The sequence below is a fragment of the Triturus cristatus genome, chromosome 4_2, assembly GCF_964204655.1.
Source record: "Triturus cristatus chromosome 4_2, aTriCri1.1, whole genome shotgun sequence".
Taxonomy (NCBI): Eukaryota; Metazoa; Chordata; class Amphibia; order Caudata; family Salamandridae; genus Triturus; species Triturus cristatus.
The window spans coordinates 241,371,384-241,390,794 of record NC_140586.1 but is presented as its reverse complement, the minus strand read 5'-3'; the positions used below and the strand labels follow the sequence as shown (position 1 = coordinate 241,390,794).

Genomic DNA, 19,411 nt, shown 5'->3' with positions numbered 1-19,411 from the left:
CAACTTTGCTATAAACGACCATTTCTGAGCCAATTCACTTTGTTCCTACAGTTCTATAAATACCAAATTTGTCTGAGCCCGAGTTTGTTCGGCCCTTAAGGTGATATGCTCTGCTTCCTTCTCACAAATCTGTTAGGACTGGAGTTATGATTTGAAAATGAAACCATTCCTATAATAGAAAGGAAGTGAATTTGGCTGGGTAATGTTTTTGCATTTTGTTAATACACTGTGATTTAACATGAAACTGTGCCCATTCCTGACACATCCAGCCTTGGAGGCGAGAAGCGCGGCATCTGTGCGCGGCCATAGAGGTGACTTGCTTGGTTTCCTATGACCTATCCTATCCTGCTAGCAGAAGTCTTAGATGCTGCTTCACTTGAGATGTTGCTGGCTTGGTGGAAAAGGAAACGTTTTATTGGGAGATGTTTTGAAGGAGGATTGTGTTTGAGAGTCAGTTGTTGGTGTTTATGTTAAATGTATCCCAGGTGTCATTTGATGTCACAGTTGCAAAACTTTCTTAATGCCTCAGTGTGACATTTCTTTGTGTGTGGTGTGCCTATGTGCGACATTTGTTTGCCTGACATGAGACAACTGGACAGGTGGAGATCTCTGAGATTGTCTCAAGTCCACTGCCAGCCTACGTTTTTATTTGTGGCATAGCCCCCTCCTTGCTTTGGTTAATACAAAAAAATGTGTTTCAAGCAAAAGCACATCCAGCCCTCCCCCCCCCCCCCCAACAAATGTTGTATAGAAATCTAAAAGGAAAAATCTCAGGGGTCTCTCTTACTTGGTCCATTGAACTGGACAAATCTGAGACTATCTGGGAAGACTCCTTTTGCACAGGACATAACATTTTGATGAAGACCGTCATTTGGGAACAGAATTTGGGACATGACTGTACCAAGATGGATCAAGGGTGGTTGCAAAAAAGACATCGAGGAACACAAAATTCTAATTTATACAGACTATGGTACTACATAGGGCTTACCTTACTCCACACAGACTAGACAGAATGTTTCCCCAAACACATCACTGTCCGAGATGTTTGTTAGAAGGTGCAGACCTAGATCATATGTTATGGGCCTGTCCAAGACTACGAGTATACTGGGACACCATTAGGCATAGAATAGGAGAAGAGGTAAACCGTGAAGTGCAGAACACGGTGGAGGAGTGCATTTTAGGGTTGCATAAACAAACGTCCAAATATAAAGTGCAATACCGTTTTGTAGATCTAGCTCTTATATTAGCTATACGAAACATTACAATGAGATGGAAGTCACGGAAATCCCCGGATGTATTGACATGGCACACGGAACTACTGCGCTGGGGCACTGCAGAGAGCGCAGCACTACGTAGGGAAGAACTCAAAGGCTTACGAAAAATACCAATAGCACTGGAGTGGGATGCGCTGCTAGATGCCATAAAGTCCATAGCCGAAGTTTTAAGTCCCACTATGAGCTATACCACCTAAAGCGCAGAAGGAAAACCATGCCCTGCCAACGAAGCATGCACAGGATGTATTAAGATATGTACAAGTGACTATGTAACAAGCCTAGACCGAATATTATGCATATAACGCGGGAACGAGAAGTACGCGTGAGACCGGGGTGGGAGGGGAGAGGGGAGTTGGGGACAGTTAGAAATAATACTGTGGAAAAATATGACTGTCGCAAATGATCAATCTCTTGTAGTTCATTCACAGACTGGTAAATAGCTGTATAAAAGTATTATATGTACTTGGGATGTAGTAGAGAAATGCAGTAGACATATGTAACCTTAATTGGATATAAAAGACGGTACAAGATGTAAATGTTGTTGCGATGCAAATTAAAAAATAAACTCAATAAAGTATGTTTAAAAAAAAGGGTGGTTGCAAAAAAATGACCAATTGCTGGTAAGTTCCAGGAGGCGAAGGCCCAATTTGGCGGGTATATGGTTAAATATTTTGATTTGGCCAGGGTGGCACAAGAAACATGGGGCAGTGTTTATACATGCCAGAGGAAGCTTGCACCTTCAGAGAGTTAACAGCGATGGCGAGTGGGGTAATAATCACATTATTACACAGGACCCTATGAAGTAACAATCCATCATCTAAACCAGCGGTAAAAGGAAAATGCTGGCGACAACTTAATGACACTGAATAGACAAGAGCTTGCACCCCTATTGAGGACGAATATGGTGATGCTTATGTTAAGTGTCTGCAATGTAATTTTCTCCACTGAACTAACTAGATACCAGCAACTCTACATAAAATGTACCCTGGTAGGTCCACAAACGGCCTGAAATATGGGGTATAAGCAGCTACATTTATCCAACTGACTCTGTGATGTGTGAAGATTAAGAAATTGTGGGAGGAGAGAGTGAACAGGTTAACTTTAGCTACAGGGAAATTGCTAATAATGGAGCTCCAGGAATACCCTTTGGTGCTGCTCCCAGTGCCAAAGAAAAACAAGATGAAGGGCAAACTTAAATGTTGCTTTTGCCAGAGGCTAATAGCCATTCACTGGCTGTAGCCAACAAAACACAGGTGATTGGCTTAGAGACATCCGAAAGTGATCACTTGCTGAAGAGACCCGCATGTTGGAAATAAGATGGGATGACACACAAAATGAACACTTGACAGACTGGATGGTGTATTTACAACAACAATATTTCCTCAGGACACTAGGCCACCTTAAAAGAAAATGGTAAACGCCCCAGCGGAAGACTCATTTGTGAACCTTGGTCTAAGAAACTACAATAAACATGCTGTTAAACTTCACGCTGACTCTAGTATGTACACATCTGATGTTGCAAATATGTTTTGCATTCTTCTGATATTCCCTTGTTGTACTCATCAGGAAAACAGATGAAGACCTATAAAGATACACAAAAACTGTACTGAAAAAGAATAGGTGTAGCCTGGTGTTGAGGTGGCTGGTCAGATTCCGAATTTTCAATGTTTCTGCAACATATTAATGTGTATTTGTCCTGTGAATCATGTAAGTTGAAAGCCCTATAAAATATATTTAATACAAAGTGCAAAACTACAAGTACCAGAATGTAAATTAAAAACAAGACTTAATGATCTTTTTACACACACTTGAGATTTCCACTTATAGTCTGACTGTTTTCTACGTACGTCTAGACCTCGTGAATGGTAGTTATAATTGCACTTTAAAAGAATCCATGTAATCCCATTACTTTAAATTGATCCTTCAAAATTTTTGTTAAATCAATCTTTTAAAATTAAGCCTTTTTGACTCTTAAAGATGAAGTTTAAAATGTACTTTGCTACTTTCATAGCTATAGTATTTTAATGTTTTGGGAAAAATGCACTGTGGCCTTGTGTGGAAAAGAAATGTTTCCATTTCTTTATCAAAGTGCTTTTCAAAAGTATGGTACAAGATGTCTGAACATGTTGTTGAGGCACTCATACATTCGAAACACAATTACTGTATCCTGCATAAAGCTAAGTGAACATATACAGAAACATTTACAAACAGTAACAGTTTTAGTTTTATTTGCCGCTCATGTGAATAGTGGCTGGCGAGATGACACTATTGTGTGTAGTTTGATCCTCCAGGCTGTGCCTTTGGCAATCATTAGTAAAATAAAGAAGTTCTGTCTCTGGATAGAGAAAAGCAAAATGTCACAGATGAAGGCTGTACGGAAACCGGCTTTTTGCAGCTCCCCTTTCTGCCCCATTTTGACTCCTAGCTGCTGTTTTACGACTCTGAGAGTGCACTGAGGACTGCTAATCAGACCTTAGTGCCAGTGTTCTAACTCATTACAATCTGCATGTCGAATTGGCTACTCCCAATTGGCAAGGACTGATTTACGTTTAAGTCCCTAGTATATGGTAATTAATGTCCCCAGGACATGCCCATCTAGGGCTACAGCACTGATTGTGCCACCCTGTTTGTAACAAGATGCAAAATGGCTCAAAGACTGCCAATACAGACTGGAAGGGCAGTTCGACTTTGCCATTCAAACGAATGGCAAAGCCCCCACTTCCCTTAGCAATATATGTAAGTGTTCCCTAGGGAAGCCCTATAGAGCCGTAAGGCAGGGGTTGCATATTATGAAGTAGGACATGTATTTTTGTCTTAACAGCAACACTTCTAAATTGTTGCTTTGCTGTGGAACGGCTAGTAGCCCCATTGGCTAACACAGGATTATTTGCTGACCCCTCAGCCTGGCTAACTTCTGAATCAGACTACCTAGCTAGCTGGGTACTGTAAGGTAGCAAAATAATCGTGGCTTTAATCCCGATGTGATGCCCAGGTCGAATTTAATGTTACTATTAAAGAAATGCAACTTTTAGAAAGTTGCCACTCTATGACCTAGTTTGTCCAGTGGCCTCACACAGCCACTGGCCAACAGTCAGCATTCTGCCCACCCGGGGAGTAGTGTGAACTACTCCCAGGCATAGGAAGAATAGAAATCTCCTGCAGGGTGAGGTGTTACCTCCCCTTCGCAGGCAGCCACTCAAGATGTTAGTCCAAAAGGCGAGCCTCAAAGGCAAAGGTGCCTTTGTTGGGCAAATTTCCTTCACGCTCCTGAGGGGCTGCCCTTTGTTCAGGTAGACGGGCTGGAGACAGGGACAAAGGGGGAGGTCACTGCCCAAACTGAGTTTTAGCCACACCTCTAGGGCAGGCTACCAAGCTCCTGACATCCGAGAAAGGGTCCTGACATTTTGAGACGGAACAGAATAGTACACTCTGGGATTGATGAATGCCACACATAGCTAGAAAGTCGTCTTCTAGAGCACCTTCTGGGAATAGATGGGGCACCTCTGGTCCTCAGATCATGTCCGAACTGGAATGAGGACAGAAGAAGCACTGCCCCGCTCCTCTCTGGACTGCACAAAGAGAGGCTGCACAGTCTGCTAGCGAAGAAAGGTCGGCTCCTGTGACTCCTGGCTCTGGGAAGAGTTGTGCCCCAGACCGAAGAAGTGACTCTAAGGGTCAGTCGGCTGACCTCCTGGAACCAGCACCAGGGTCATTAAAGTTGGAGTAGCACATTTTGGCAAGTAAGTAGCCACTTCAGAAAAATCACCTCTGACTGTTGCTGGGTGACCAAAAAGACTGATCCTCGATGGCAAAAAGTTGCACCTGAGTCAGCCGGACGCAGGGGTGCTGTCTGGGTCCAGATTGGTCGCCCAAGAAGGACCTTAGCATCCACCAAAGGATCTAGCTGGGACCACTGTGGACCGAGACAGGTAGCCCAGATTATGCTGGCTTTCTACGATCTCAAAGAGGACTTCGAGGGACCTCGACCTCTATGGCCAAAGTCACTCCACCTGATCCGTGACTGAGGAATAACCGCAAAGGCACCCCCCCTACATCAACCGCACTGCCCCCAGAGCATCCTTTAACATCCTCATCGCCTTCATCCGCAGCATCGAGACCACTCCATTGAAGTCTATGTTGGTTGTGCTGTAAAGTTTGGAACTGGGCTTGGAAATGCTCTGAAGGCCAGGTAGCTGTCCAAATCTACCCCATTGGCCCCTAGACCTTGTCCCGGACGATTTGGGTCACCTAAGCCGGGACAGACAACCGAACTAACTTTTACAAAGTTTTCAAAAGTTAAAAAATGTCACAGTTGCCAATGCTTGTTTGTGGTTGGATTAACAATTAAGATTTATTTAAAAATCTATATCCCTAGAACCCTCTGGTGGATTTTACTCATCTTGGGCTCTAAAAATTCCCAAAAATTGAATCTCTTTCATAAATTTGTGTCGGATTTCTTTCGTAATGTGTGGCTTTCTTATTTTGTTGTTTGTTGCTGTTAAATGCTATACACTAGTTCCTTTGTTCAAGCCTTGTTGCTCCAAGCCATAGAAAAAGTCCAATTGGCCGCACTCTGCTCGTCCTACCAGCGTGTTACCCCAAGGAACTGTGGTCCATGTAGTAGCGACGGCGAATACGCCTGTGCCAAGGTTTGAAGTGAAAGTAAGTGTCGCGTTAGCCATCCCTGGACACGTGTCCCGAGGTACGCGGCACCCCTTTACACTGACCTGCTCCCTGCTGACGAGAGGCAACTACCTCGAAACACGTGTCCAGGGATGGCTAATGCGACACATACTTCTTTTCTAACACTGTGGCATAGGCGTACTCGCCGTCGCCACTACATCTACCAGAGTTCCTTGGGGCTACTTGCTGGTGTGACGAGCAGTGTGCGGCCAATTCGATTTGCTCCAAGCCATAGCTACGCAGGGTTGAGCTTAAGGTTGTGCAAACGAGTTTGACTAGACCCAAGACAGTTTTTGCAAGTGTATTCCACAGTAAGGCCGCACAGCCACGCCAAGTAATACACCTAAATCCCGACAAAGGCTTAAAAGCATTTCTTAGCTGCAGAAAATACAGCTGTCTGGGAAATTTACTGCTTTCCATACATTTCAGGTGGGATACAAATCTCAACAAGAGAAAGCCAGCTTTAAAACATGAAAAGTATGCTTGCCTAAGTAGCTATTCTGCAGGAATGGATCCAGTTTGGCTTGGTGTCCCATCAGATGTGCGACACTTGGCCGGCCCAGCTGGTCTGGTTTTAGTGTCTTTGTATGTACATTCATACATATGTTTATGTACACTTGTGTGGGTGTATATGCCTATTCAATGAGTGTGGCTCTATGTAATGTGATGGGCTGTAATGTTTCTAAATGATTTGCCACTGTCTTTATAGAAGGAAGGGCAGTTTGTTGTCAGTAGCCTTCACTTACAATTTTCTTTGGCCTCTATCCCCAGATCCCTGTCACTCAGGCCTGCATGATGGATGACATCGAGAAGTGGCTGTCCGTTGATGTGGTAAGAGGGTGGCCCTGCCTACATAGTGCATTGGGAAGGAAACAAAGGGATTTCTGACATTAAGGCAGGGGACTGTGTTCCCTTCTTGAATAAAAGAGTTCGAGCTACCAGCCACAGGGGGAAGGGGTTGAGTGAGGGCCTATTGTATAGACAGTGTTAGCTGGCAGGCCTTGGTTGGTCAGCTATCATGACCATGCCTGTAAAGGACACAGACTCCCCCACCCTCTACAATGTCCCACCTTTGCCTGGTTGCAGTACCTATATGATCTTCATAGCCTGTCTTCCGCTCTAATCATGGTGATTAACAGAAATCCGAAGGCTACCATCCTTTCTTAGACTTAAACCAACAGTAGATGCCATAATTAAAATACGCTGGTGCACCCATGCTATTACAAAAACTGATTTCATATTTTTCGAACAAGAATTTAACAAAATGTTTCGAGATCACCAAAAATAGGCTTGCAGCAATTAAAATCCCTAAAATTCCAATCTTCTGTATTACTGAGCTGTAACTCTTCAACATCACACTTATTTGTTCTTTATACCTTCGTGGTGCAGGGGGAGGTTGTCTTCGAGTTGCCAAAATAGATAGCTTGGTCGATGAATTTATTTAAAAAAACATTTCCCCTTTGTCACTGTAGTGGGGAGTCTGCAGCTGTTTGGAGCATTTGTCCATTGTAGAATCAAATGCTTCACTTTTTCCTGCTATCTTGAGTTGAGTCTAGTACATACCAACTTGTGTTTCTCTAAGTCTTTTGTTTCGACTTCTAGCAGGATTTATACCACTTCACTCTGAATCTCACAATACAAAGGAACACAGACTCAACCTTAAAAAACAACCCACAAACCAGTGGTTACAGATAAGTAATATTTTAGGATGGTTGTCACATATTTAGGTGTTGCAAGACCGCAGCGGTTATCATAGTCAGTCATGCCGACCCCACACACTGGTACCTAAAGATAAAACTGTTTATTTTGAAGAAAACTCCAGATATGGCTGCTAGATGGTGGAATATTTCACAGCAGATTTTACAACTATTTCACTTCATAATTGAGAAAATCTCCCATTTTTCCATATAGTTACAACAGACTGTCTGTCTTTGCCCATGAGTCTGCAGGCTGTTGAGTTTGCTCTGTAATTAACAAAAATCTACAGTGGGAAAGACTTTTATACCTAATTGGCTTGAACGAGCAGGGAGAGCAAAGTCTTTTAGGGAGACATCCCATTTAATGAGAAGCTGGAAAAAGAGATGGCTCCCACTCTTGTGTAGCGAAGTAGTTCGCTTTCTTTTCCTGACGTGGAATATGTTCCTTCAGTGCGGAAGAGGGTAACGATCTTGTGGACTTTCTTTCTCCTAAACAGAATAATGTAGCAATATATACTAACTGTAAAAGATAATGAGTCTTACTCTAGAACTCAGCAAAAATGGTTTTTGTAGTGGCAAGAATGTACTGATAGCCACCATTATCGTCCTCTTCCTAATTTTTTGGTTCCTTGTACCAAACAGTCCATTGTACTTCATTCTGCACTTTAGCTTGGAAGTCTTCTAATTCAAACTCTCCTTCACCAGCCCTAATTTTCTTAAATTGTGTATTTATAACTTCAACTTTTTGTTTAAAAAAGCAACTTTCATGTAAAGTACACAGTACGCATATAGCTTTACCATGTGAAATGGCATAAGGAACTATGAGAGCAATTCACCTACATGTATTGTCAAATGTCACAACAAGCAACGGAAGGCACATAAAGAGAGAGCCTGGCAGAAACTCATTTCTGATTACATTTTATTGGCCTTCATCACCCTCTTGACAGTGCTTAATTTGAGCCAGTGGTTGGCGGTCAGGGCCACCGGCACTTATTTTTGGGGCCTGGCACTCATTTTTGGGGCCCTGCACTTATATTTGTGCATAAGTCATTTACGAGAGCAAGCGAGTGTAAAACACAAATAACAGAAAGACCGAAGAAGAGAAAGAAGCATAAACCGTCACCATGGGAGAAAACATCGACCGGCAAGAGTAAGCTAAAGGGACAGGGAGTGTCTGGTAGTGGAGTAAAGAGGCATGAGCTGGATTGAAGACCTTGGAACCTTGGTATTCAGTGCTGATATTCAGTTGCACTCGGCCGCAGCTTCTGAGCAAAGTCCTAGGCACCAACACTCTTTCTTTCACAAATGAAGCACTGCCTCTTGACCATATTCAGCACCCCTACTCAGCTCTACTTATGTACTTCTTAATTGGCCTTTGCATTGCGTGAGTCGCAGAAGCACTTCTCCTCATTATACTATGCCAAATCCATAGCCCATGCCAAGCAAGTCGGTTATCGCTCATCCACCTACGTATTTGTCTTTTCGCTTATGTCAGTGCATGTCTTATCACTCTCTATAGGGAGCTGTGACCAATATATAACCTTAGTATGAAGCTAAACTGTATTTCCATACTGTTACTAATATCCTTCACCACACCGTCCCAAAACTGCTTCTGGGCAAGACAATCTCTTAAAAAATCTGCCAGCTTCGCTATTCCAGTTAGGCTATTGTGTTTCAAACTCCGGCCTCAAACTTTCTCTGCCCCCTGGTAAGGGAGAGCATGGCTCACCCTGATTTTGAGAGCTATGCTGCCTTCATAAACACCTTTTCCACCCGGCCTTCTCTGTCACCTTGATATTAAAACTGTGTGTGGAGTCGAATAGTGTCCAGTAGACAAAGACCAAGGAATCTCGGAGGACCTGGTAGTAGTCTCCTATTTCTTGGCTTCTTCTGTGATATGCTGCTTATCCTGATAGAATCCGATTAAGCGGCTTCTCTTTGGTAAGCTAGTTCCAGAGGCAGCAAGAATTGTGAATGTCTTGATACTTGTTTGGGGTGCTTGCTTTAGCTTGCTCTCTTCTAAAATGGTTGTGGTCAACAAAAAAGAAGCCATTTTAACTCAGCTCGAAGGCAGAGTGACCAAGATGAGAACCTCTTTACAGTGTTTGGAAGTTTTAGGTGCCTGTATATCTCATGATTTTCGCTAGGCTTGGACATTTTGTTCTATTACCCTGGGGATTTTAAATGCGCCAGCATGAAGCATATTCAGTTTTGTGTGTTTTTGGAAGATCTGAGTGTCTGAAGAAACTTGAAAATGATCATATAAACCAGTATATGCGAGCCACTTGTGCCCCATCAGAATAATGCAATGCATTTGGTGGTGAATTCCATATTTACTAGAAGAAGAGAGTTATAGACATTCATTACACTGGGGCTGGTGACTAGAGTGCATCCATTGTTTGCTGCAGATGTGTTGTTTTGTGTGCTGTGTTGGCCACCTCAGAGACACTTACCTATCTCTCCCAACACAACTGTCCATACTTGACAGTACAGGTTAAAGAAAAGTTAAAATGTCTTTGAGCCTTCTCTAAGTGCTAAATTTCACCATCTTTGCTTCAGGCTGTTGTGTGAATATGCTTATGACTTGAGTAAAATCACTATTAGTCATTTTTATTAAAATAAAAAAAACAACCTAGCGGAGCAGCAACATCTATAAAAGTACTTGCTAACAAATCGATTGCAGTACTACAAGTGAAAGTGTCATATTTAATAACAGTCGATTTAAATCTCACCGACCTAGTGTTAAACATAAGGCCCAATCTATTATCATATGGCAACAGTCAAACTTGACTTTTGACTGACAAAAACATTTCTAATTGTTTGGACAAATTGGAGTTGGCAATGCTTGGAAGAGACTGACCAGGATTTATTCCGAGACGTATTTTCAATATCTGTTCTGAAGCGACGATGGGTAAATTTTCCAAGTAATTTTACAGTTAAGGAGACTGACAACTTTATCGCCAAATAAACACAATGTATTTTTGGGTGATTAACTTTTCTGAATTCTTTAAGACTAGTGTGGAACAGGAACTCATGCTCCAATAGTAAACCAGTACTTCTGAGCAAGCTTTTTATGGAAGTGACTCAGTTTTTAGGTCGTAGCCTACCAGACAGTACAGCTATCTGGTTTGCTAAAGACATCTTGATGGCATTCAGAAAGTTGACCTAGGAATGCATTGCACTCATTACTTATCATTGGCTTTGTGGTTTGTAACTCACATGTTCGAGGCATGTGAGCTGTAGATCACATGCTGTGCATAGCTCGCCATCTAGTGTTTGGTCTGTATGTTTGCACTTGTTTTTCTTCAAAGAAGTCTTTCCAGTCATGAGGTATGTGACTCCTCCTTTCGATGATAGTGTGCATGGGCATTGACTCCATTGTTAGATTTTTTTTTCCCGCCATCGGATTCAGACGTCTATCGCTGCGCTCCGGTTCGACACCGTTCCTTCGGTTTCCCTCGGTGCGCAAGATACCCTCGACGGTATTGTTTTCTATTGCGTTTTCCCTTCTATCGCATATTGTATTTACTTACAAAACCAAACTTTCGATTGGAAAGTTCATGCAAGGCCGTCGGGCTGACCTGCAGTCGATGGAACAAACTCCCTTTAAATTCTGCCCTCTGTATCGCGCAAGATACCCGCGCACTGACTCACACGAAGTCTTTAATCTGTGTTTGTCCCCCGAACACAGAGCACAAGACTGCGACGTGTGCCAGGCTTTTCGCCCCAAGAAGACACTTTGCGACCGTCGGACTTGACGTCGTGACATGCAGAGCCAGCACACAAGCTCCATTCCGGACATCTTCGGACATCAATTGGACGAAGAGGCCGGCGAGGCCATGAGAACCGAGGAGGAGCAGGAGCCGATTGCCATCCCAGAGCTCGACTCTCACCAAGAGGACGACACCCCACATGGACAACGTACCGTTTTACAGCTCCCCCCTCGTCCCAAGACCCCACTCCACACAAGAAGGCGGCTCCGGTCCAACCCGTGCCCTCAGGCTCCGGTCGGCACCAAGACCATGCTTCCGACGCCCGCCTTCTGGCTTGACACCGAAGCCTATCAAAAAGCCTTCCGGCTCCAAAAAGACTCCCTCCAAATCAAGTTCAGAGCCAAGAACTTTGGGGTTGAAACACAAGTCCAGCACCGACCCCCACCTTTTGGCACTGAAACACACTTCGGATCCGAAAACATCAACATCCAAGACTTCGGCGCCAAAACAGTCAGATGTGCCGAAATCACCAAAAAGACAGTTTTGACGCTCCGATCGATAAACCGGATCCGAAACAAAAGTGCTGTGTATTCATCCTCAAACTGGACATATCACCACTAAAGTGACTTTAAAAAGAAGGACTGATACAGAGGAAGAATACCACATTCCTTCAAAGAAGAGGACGTTTGGAACTAACTCTTCCCCTCTTCCTCTTTCTCCCCCCCTTCACCTCAGTTTCAGCCTATTTCACCTGAACATTCACCACCACATACACCTGACAACCAGGATGATGGGGATGACAATGGGGAAGGGGATGATAATCAACCAATGCAAGACCCATGGGATGATTACAATACCAATTCGCCCATGGGCAATGATCCTGATTTATATCCTAACAAGTCCTCTCCACCAGATGACAGTGTAGGCTACATTGAGTTACTGGGTAGAGCTGCCAACTACCATGGGTTGCAGCTACATAAGGAGTCCTTAGAAGAGAATTTCCCCTTTGAAACCTTCAGTACCACTCAGAGGTCATCACATACACTACCTATGCTCAAAGGGATGATCAGGCATGTAGATGACATCTTTAACGACACGGTCAGAGCTCGTATTCTTACCCCTAAAGTAGACAAAAAATACAAACCAGCACCGTCGGTCACAGTATATATAAAAGGTCAGTTCCCACAAGACTTCCTGGTTGTGTCCAATGCAAGGAAATGGGCCAACTCCCAGACAACAGGAGATGCTCTACCCCCGGATAAAGAATCCAAACTTATTGATGCTTCCGGAAGAAGGACAGCCTCTCAGGCGGCCAATTTCTGGCGTATCTCCAGCACTCAGGCATTGCTAGCATGATATGACCGTGCACACTGGGACGAGATGGAGCAATTAATACAATATTTGCCCCAGGAACACAGATCTAAGGCACAAGACCTGGTGCGTGAAGGGCAACTTATTTCCAATAACGCTATAAGATGTTCCCTAGATGCTGCAGACACTTCTGCTAGAGCGGTAAACACCAGTGTCTTTTTGAGTAGACATGCTTGGCTTCGCATATCAGGGTTGAAGTCAGAGGTGCAAACCTCCATTTTAAACACCCCGTTTGATAAAGAGCATCTATTTGGCCCATTGGTAGATTCTTCACTAGAGAAAATGAAGAAGGACACAGAAGTGGACAAATCCAGGGAAGCCCTTCAGTCAGCACAAAGCTGTGGTTCCTTTTGGCGCTCCGTTTACCGCTGAGGCTCTAAAAATAACTCCTCGGAGACCACCTCCACCTATAAGGGCAATAACCAACCCTCTCCATCTAGGGTTTACTTCAGAGGGGGTTACAGAGGTAACAAAGGCAGGGGATCAAACACACTCACCTCCCCCTCCAATACAAAGCAGGTACTTGCCTCCACTTCCCCCGATCACTTAACACCTGTCGGCGGAAGACTGTCATATTTTCCAACAATCTGGCAGTCAATAACAACATACAATTGGGTACTGCAAATTATCCATTCTGGTTACTGCATGGAGTTCATCAACACTCCTCCAAACATTCCATCCAAGTTCCACAAACTTACACCAGATCACCTACACCTACTCAAACAAGAGGTTCAGTCTCTACTTCTAAAAGGAGCTATAGAACCTGTAACACTGCAACATCACAGGTCGGGCGTATACTCTTTTTACTTCCTAATACCCAAAAAAGATGATTCTCCCAGACCAATATTAGATCTCAGAGAACTAAATCGTTACATTCAATCAGATCATTTCCACATGGTGATACTGCAGCAAGTATTATCTCTGCTGCAAAGAATCGACATTCTGTCTACTTTAGATCTTAAAGATGCCTATTTTCATATTCCAATCCACCCCGCTCATCGATAATTCCTCCGGTTCGTGATAGCGGGTCAACACTTCCAGTTCAAGGTACTCCCATTCAGAGTCACCACTGCCCCCAGAGTCTTCACAGAGTGTCTGGTGGTAGTAGCTGCTCACCTGAGAAGACAAAGCACCTATCTCTTCCCATACTGGGACGACTGGCTCATCAAAGCTAGCACGTACCAGCAATGCCTTCAGCACACTTTAAGACTAATCCAGTTACTACATCAACCAGGGTTCACGATCAATGCGACAAAATCACATCTTCAACCAGCCAATACTCAGGACTATCTATCTAGGAGCTACGATAAATACTCAAAAAACCTCAGCTTGAGTTTGTATGCAATTGCTGGGAATGATGGCATCTTGCATCATGATTGTCCCCCATGCTAGACTGCACATGCATCCACTTTAAGAATGCTTAGCCAGTCAGTGGAACCAGTCACACGGTCTATTGACCGATCTAGTGTTGGTAAGCGGCCGTACTCATCGCTCTCTGCAATGGTGGAACACACAAAATTTGTCAAAAGGATGGCCTTTCATAGACCCGGTTTCACAGATAGTACTGACAACGGAAGCGTCCCTCACTAGCTGGGGAGCTCATCTACAACAACACACAGTGCCAGGCCTGTGGAGTCGACAGCAAAAGATGCTTCACATCAATCATCTAGAGCTGCTAGCAATCTTTCTAGCTCTCAAGGCATTTCAGACTCACCTGGAAGGCAAAGCTGTCTTGGTTCGTACAGACAACATGACAGCTATGTATTGCATACAAAAACAGGAGGGGACACACTCTCTCCAACTGTCACACTTAGCCCAAGACATATGTAGGTGGGCCATTCACCACAAACTTTATCTCCTAGCGGAACACCTCCCAGGAGTGAACAACCAGATTGCAGATCTCCTCAGCAGACAAAGACAGCAAATACACGAATGGGAACTCCACCGTCAGGTTCTCCTCCCATACTTTCAAAGTAGGGGAGTCCCTCACATAGATCTGTTCGCCACACACCAAAACGCAAAATGCCAAAGCTTTGCATCCAGGTACCCACTCCCGCAATCTAAAGGCAATGAACTATGGATGAACTGGTCAGGGATATTTGCCTACACTTTTCCGCATCTCCCACTCATTCCATTAGTGCTTCAGAAGCTCAGGCAAACATCTCTCACATTAATCCTAGTAGCTCCCACATGGGCACGTCAACCATGGTTCACAACCCTGTTGGAGCTATCGCTAGTCCCGCATCAAAAGCCACATTTAACCTCTAGTCTCCTCACACAGAACCATGCAGAAAATCAGACACCCGGATCCCAAGCAACTGAATCTCGCGATCTGGCTCATGAAATCTTAGAGTTTGGTTACTTAAACCTTCCACCAGAATGTATTAATATCTTTATGGAGACTAGAAAACCTATTATAAGGGCCTGCTACGCAGCTAAGTGGAAGAGATTTGTTATCTACTGTGGTAACAATCATGTCAACCCCCTTGATGCTGCCATACTGAACATCGTATGCTATCTGTTACATTTGCAACAGTCAGCGTTGGCTTATACCTCTATCAGACTACACCTAGCAGCAATTGCTGCATATCTACAATATTGACAGCATTTGTTGTTATTTAAGTACCTATGATCAAAGCTTTCATGGAAGGACTAAAAAGAGTCATACCATCAATACTTCCACAAGCTCCAGTGTGGAATCCTTATATAGTCCTTACAAGGATGATGGGCTCACCTTTTGAGCCCATGCACAAATGCGTACTACAGTTCCTCTCTTGGAAAACAGCTTTCCTCATTGCAATCACATCATTAAGGAGAGTGGGTGAATTACAGGCATTAGCCATACAAGAACCATTTTTCCAACTACACAAAGACAAAGTGGTTCTTCGTAGTAATCCTAAATCTTTACCTAAGGTCGTATCTGCATTTCACATAAATCAGTCAATAGAATTACCTGTACTCTTTCCTCAACCTGATTCAGTTGCCGAAAGAGCTCTTCACACCTTGGATGTTAGAAGAGCACTCTTGTACTACACTGAAAGGACAAAATCTTTTCGTAAAGCAAAACAACTCTTTGTTGCTTTTGCGCCACCACACAAGGGCAATCCTATCTCTAAATCCGGTATTGCAAGGTGGATTGTTAAATACATTCAAACATACTTTGTGAAAGCAAAGAGAACTCTAACTGTACCCCCTACGGCACATTCCACTTGTAAGCTAGGGGCCAATATGGCATTTTTAGGAAACATTCCTATTGTTGACATTTACAAAGTTGCAACATGATCTACACCGCACACATTCACTAAACATTATTGTGTAGATGTGTCCGCAAGACAACAAGCCAATGTGAGTCAAGCAGTACTTAAAACACTATTTTAGACAACTCCAACAGCTACAGGTTAGCTACCACTTTGTGAGAATACAGCTATATAATCTATGCACAGCATGTGATTTATAGCTCACATGCCTCGAACGGATAATGTTACTTACCCAATAAGCATCTGTTCTTGGCATGTAGAGCTGTAGAGTCACATGCGCCCACCCACCTTCCCGGATACCTGTAGCTGCTGCAGTTCTCTATTTCATTTACATACATACGCATGCACATCTCTATTCTTTACTACTACTCCATTATCACCCTCTGCGACAAATAATCTAACAATGGAGTCGATGCCCATGTGCACGATCATCGAAAGGAGGAGTCACCTACCTCGTGACTGGAAAGACTTCTTCAAAGGAAAACAAGTGCAAACATCCAGACCCAACACTAAATGGCGAACTATGCACAGCATGTGGCTCTACGGCTCTACATGCCAAGAACAGATGCTTACTGGGTAAGTAACATTATCCTTTCTGGCTTCATTTGCTTTAGGCTGGCCAGCTCAAGTTCGTCCATCCCGTTGCCCAAACCTTGTTTATTTTATTGGTCCACAAACTCGCTTACTGTAAACAGGCCTTTAAATCTTCTTCTTATGTTGTCAAATTTGCTGTGCATTCAAAGACAGAGGTCAGAGGTCGGGTTGTGTCTTCCAGGGAGCTTGGTGTTTATTTATTTTTTCTGTCTTCAGAGTAAAAGGATTCATGTCACAATCATGCCAGCTCCTGGGGTCTGCTTGAGGAAGGCTGTATGATGTTATTTTTTTTCTAGTCCACAACAAAACTTAAACATCTGTAAATTAACTGTGCTGACGATCAAATCAGTAAATTAGGACATTTCCACACAATACTTTTGTGCACTGCATACGTTTATCAGTAAAACTGTATGTGAGTGCAAATGTAATGGTCATTTCAATTGAATATGTGTTGGCTGTAAATGGCAGTACGCTACCATACCATTGCAGGCCTCTAAAAATCATAACAATTTTACTAGATCTGCAGGTCTAGCAACTTCAATTATCTACTCGACCTAACTGTAATGTATTTGACCCATAAACTGGTCTCATTATGTTATCCTACAGGAATATTTTATTTTGCAGAGCCACCTTTTTCTTCATTATGACATAGGAGAGTCCCTTCCAATATTCCAGCATTCCTGCTATACAAACAAAACATATTTAGTTTGATTTAATAGACTAAGTGTTTGCTCCATGCATAATAAGAATCTAGCCCACATATGGGAACGTGACCCCTGCCTTGCCTCTGAGTCAACCAATATCATTGTCATCAGGGCAGGAGTGTTTCTGAATTCATCCTTAAAAACTCCCTTTTAATAAATCTGTTACTAAAGCATTAGGTGGTAGTGCACTGTCATTTACAGACGTCACATTTTCCACTAAAATGGCCCAAAATATTCCCACTAACATGCAGTTTTACTTATAAAACTATATAATGGATTAAACCTAATCTGTGGATATTAGGTTTCAGCAAACATATTTATCATTTGCACATCACCAAGTAAACTGTTCTGATTTGTTTTCATCCTATTAAAATATTTTTTCTCATCACACAGAATACCAAAAGAAGTGCTTTCATAACTACTGAAATCTATTTCGAAATGTTTGTACAGTTCACTTTTTATCTATTTAAATGTGTGTTAGAATAAAACATGACATCTTATAGCCTTTCATTTCACACTGTTAAGCACGTTTGTCAGAAAGTTCACTTTACAAAATCCTCAAACTTTGCAGTCAGAGAAAGAAAAGTAATTGTAGATGTAAACTGACTTTTGACCTCGGTCTCTGAACTTAGAATAAATGTGACTGTTATAATTACATCCCTGGGGAAGATGTGTTATAATTACATCCCTTTACCTTACATAATTTCTTCCTCCATCTTATACTATTTTCCTCCCTTGGAACATTACTCCCTTCTCCCGGTCTTCCCCTCCTCCCCTCGTTGTTGGTATATTCCTGCTGTTGGCCGAGAGGCTACCTTAGAATGTTGAAGTGGACCTTCTGAAGAGAGCAGCTGTAGAGACGAACTGTGGAGGTAGAATAAAGAGGTTCTTACCTGCATCGGCGTATTGTCATCTTTGTAACAGTGACAAAGTAAAAACAAATGTTCGAGGCATTTGTTGCTGTAGATAGATATATCTGAAAGAGACTATTAGTTATGGATTTCTCACCTTATAATTACCCCTAGGCGTCAGACTGGATCCGTAGAATTTTTTTTCAGCAGTACCCCTGCGCGTCGGTAGGTGGCGTTGGTCGACTCCGCGTTCGTCGCTGGCGCCGTGATTGCCGGAATGACGTCGCGGTATCTACTTTGATTCTGCCCCGTGCGCTGATGTCAGTTCTTTCTTTTTTTGGGCCAGCCAGCGCAGATCCAGAGAGAGCGGTACCTCTAGTCACTTTTTGACTACCATTTTTTACTTTTGTCGACATCTTTTTGAGTCGTTCGACTCCTGATGCACAGGGATGTCACATTGGTGAACCGGCTTCAAGCCTTGTGGCTCCTGCCACAAGCGAATGTCGGTGACGGACCCACATCTAGTGTGCCTTTGGTGTCTGGAGTGCGACCACGACCCGAAGTCGTGCTCTGATTGCCGGGCCATGGCCCTGAAGTCTTTCCGGGTGCGGTCCCGAAAGCTTCTGGAGGCCAGGCAGTCGGCTTAGCGCCTCTCGAGGTCCTGGTCAAAAGGGAGGTCGCGGGACCGGTCGCGGAGCCATCACCACCACTCCTCATTAAAGTCTTTGTCTTTGGGTAAGTCGAGGCACAAAAAGAAGGCGAAGAAGCACTGTTGCTCTTCGCGTTTTCCCTGTCCGTCGGCCGACGCGACACTGGATGTGGATGGTAGTCGTCCGGCTCCGCCCGCGGAGCCTATTTGGTCAACTTCGAGCCTCCCTCCCTTCCCGGAATCCGGAGCGACCCCTGTCCAACTTTATAGTTTTTACAAAGCCCTCCTCTCCATCTTTGGGCAGCCCGACTCCGCTGGGCCCCGCGGACTCGGCTGGGGGTTCTAGGCCTTCGAGGCCAGTGGATTTGGCCCCGGCGCCGCAGGGCCCCAGGGATCCAGGCCTCGATCCGGATCGGCACCAGTCGACCTTACGACACCTCCTCTGGCACTGAATCCATTGGCAACACCTCCGACACCTGTTGTGTCCCCAACCGACGTTGACCCCGGCCTCACCCTCGACATGGACATGGAGCTGGACTGGCGTCGACCGACGTCGGTACCGGTGCCGACCGGTACTTTTGTACCTCTGTTCTCCCCTGGTGTTTCCTATCTCCTTGA

The 19,411-nt window shown here is 43.9% G+C and overlaps 1 protein-coding gene across 4 annotated transcripts in view; it reads left to right on the top strand.

Moving 5' to 3' along the window:
• Positions 1-19,411, top strand: part of TOM1 (target of myb1 membrane trafficking protein) — a 335,348-nt gene that overhangs the window by 253,995 nt on the left and 61,942 nt on the right. For all 4 annotated transcript variants that reach the window (XM_085601392.1, XM_085601391.1, XM_085601394.1 and 1 more), the window contains one exon: positions 6,729-6,788. In XM_085601392.1, the coding sequence (XP_085457518.1) occupies positions 6,729-6,788 (60 nt within the window). The remainder of the gene's footprint in view (positions 1-6,728; positions 6,789-19,411) is intronic.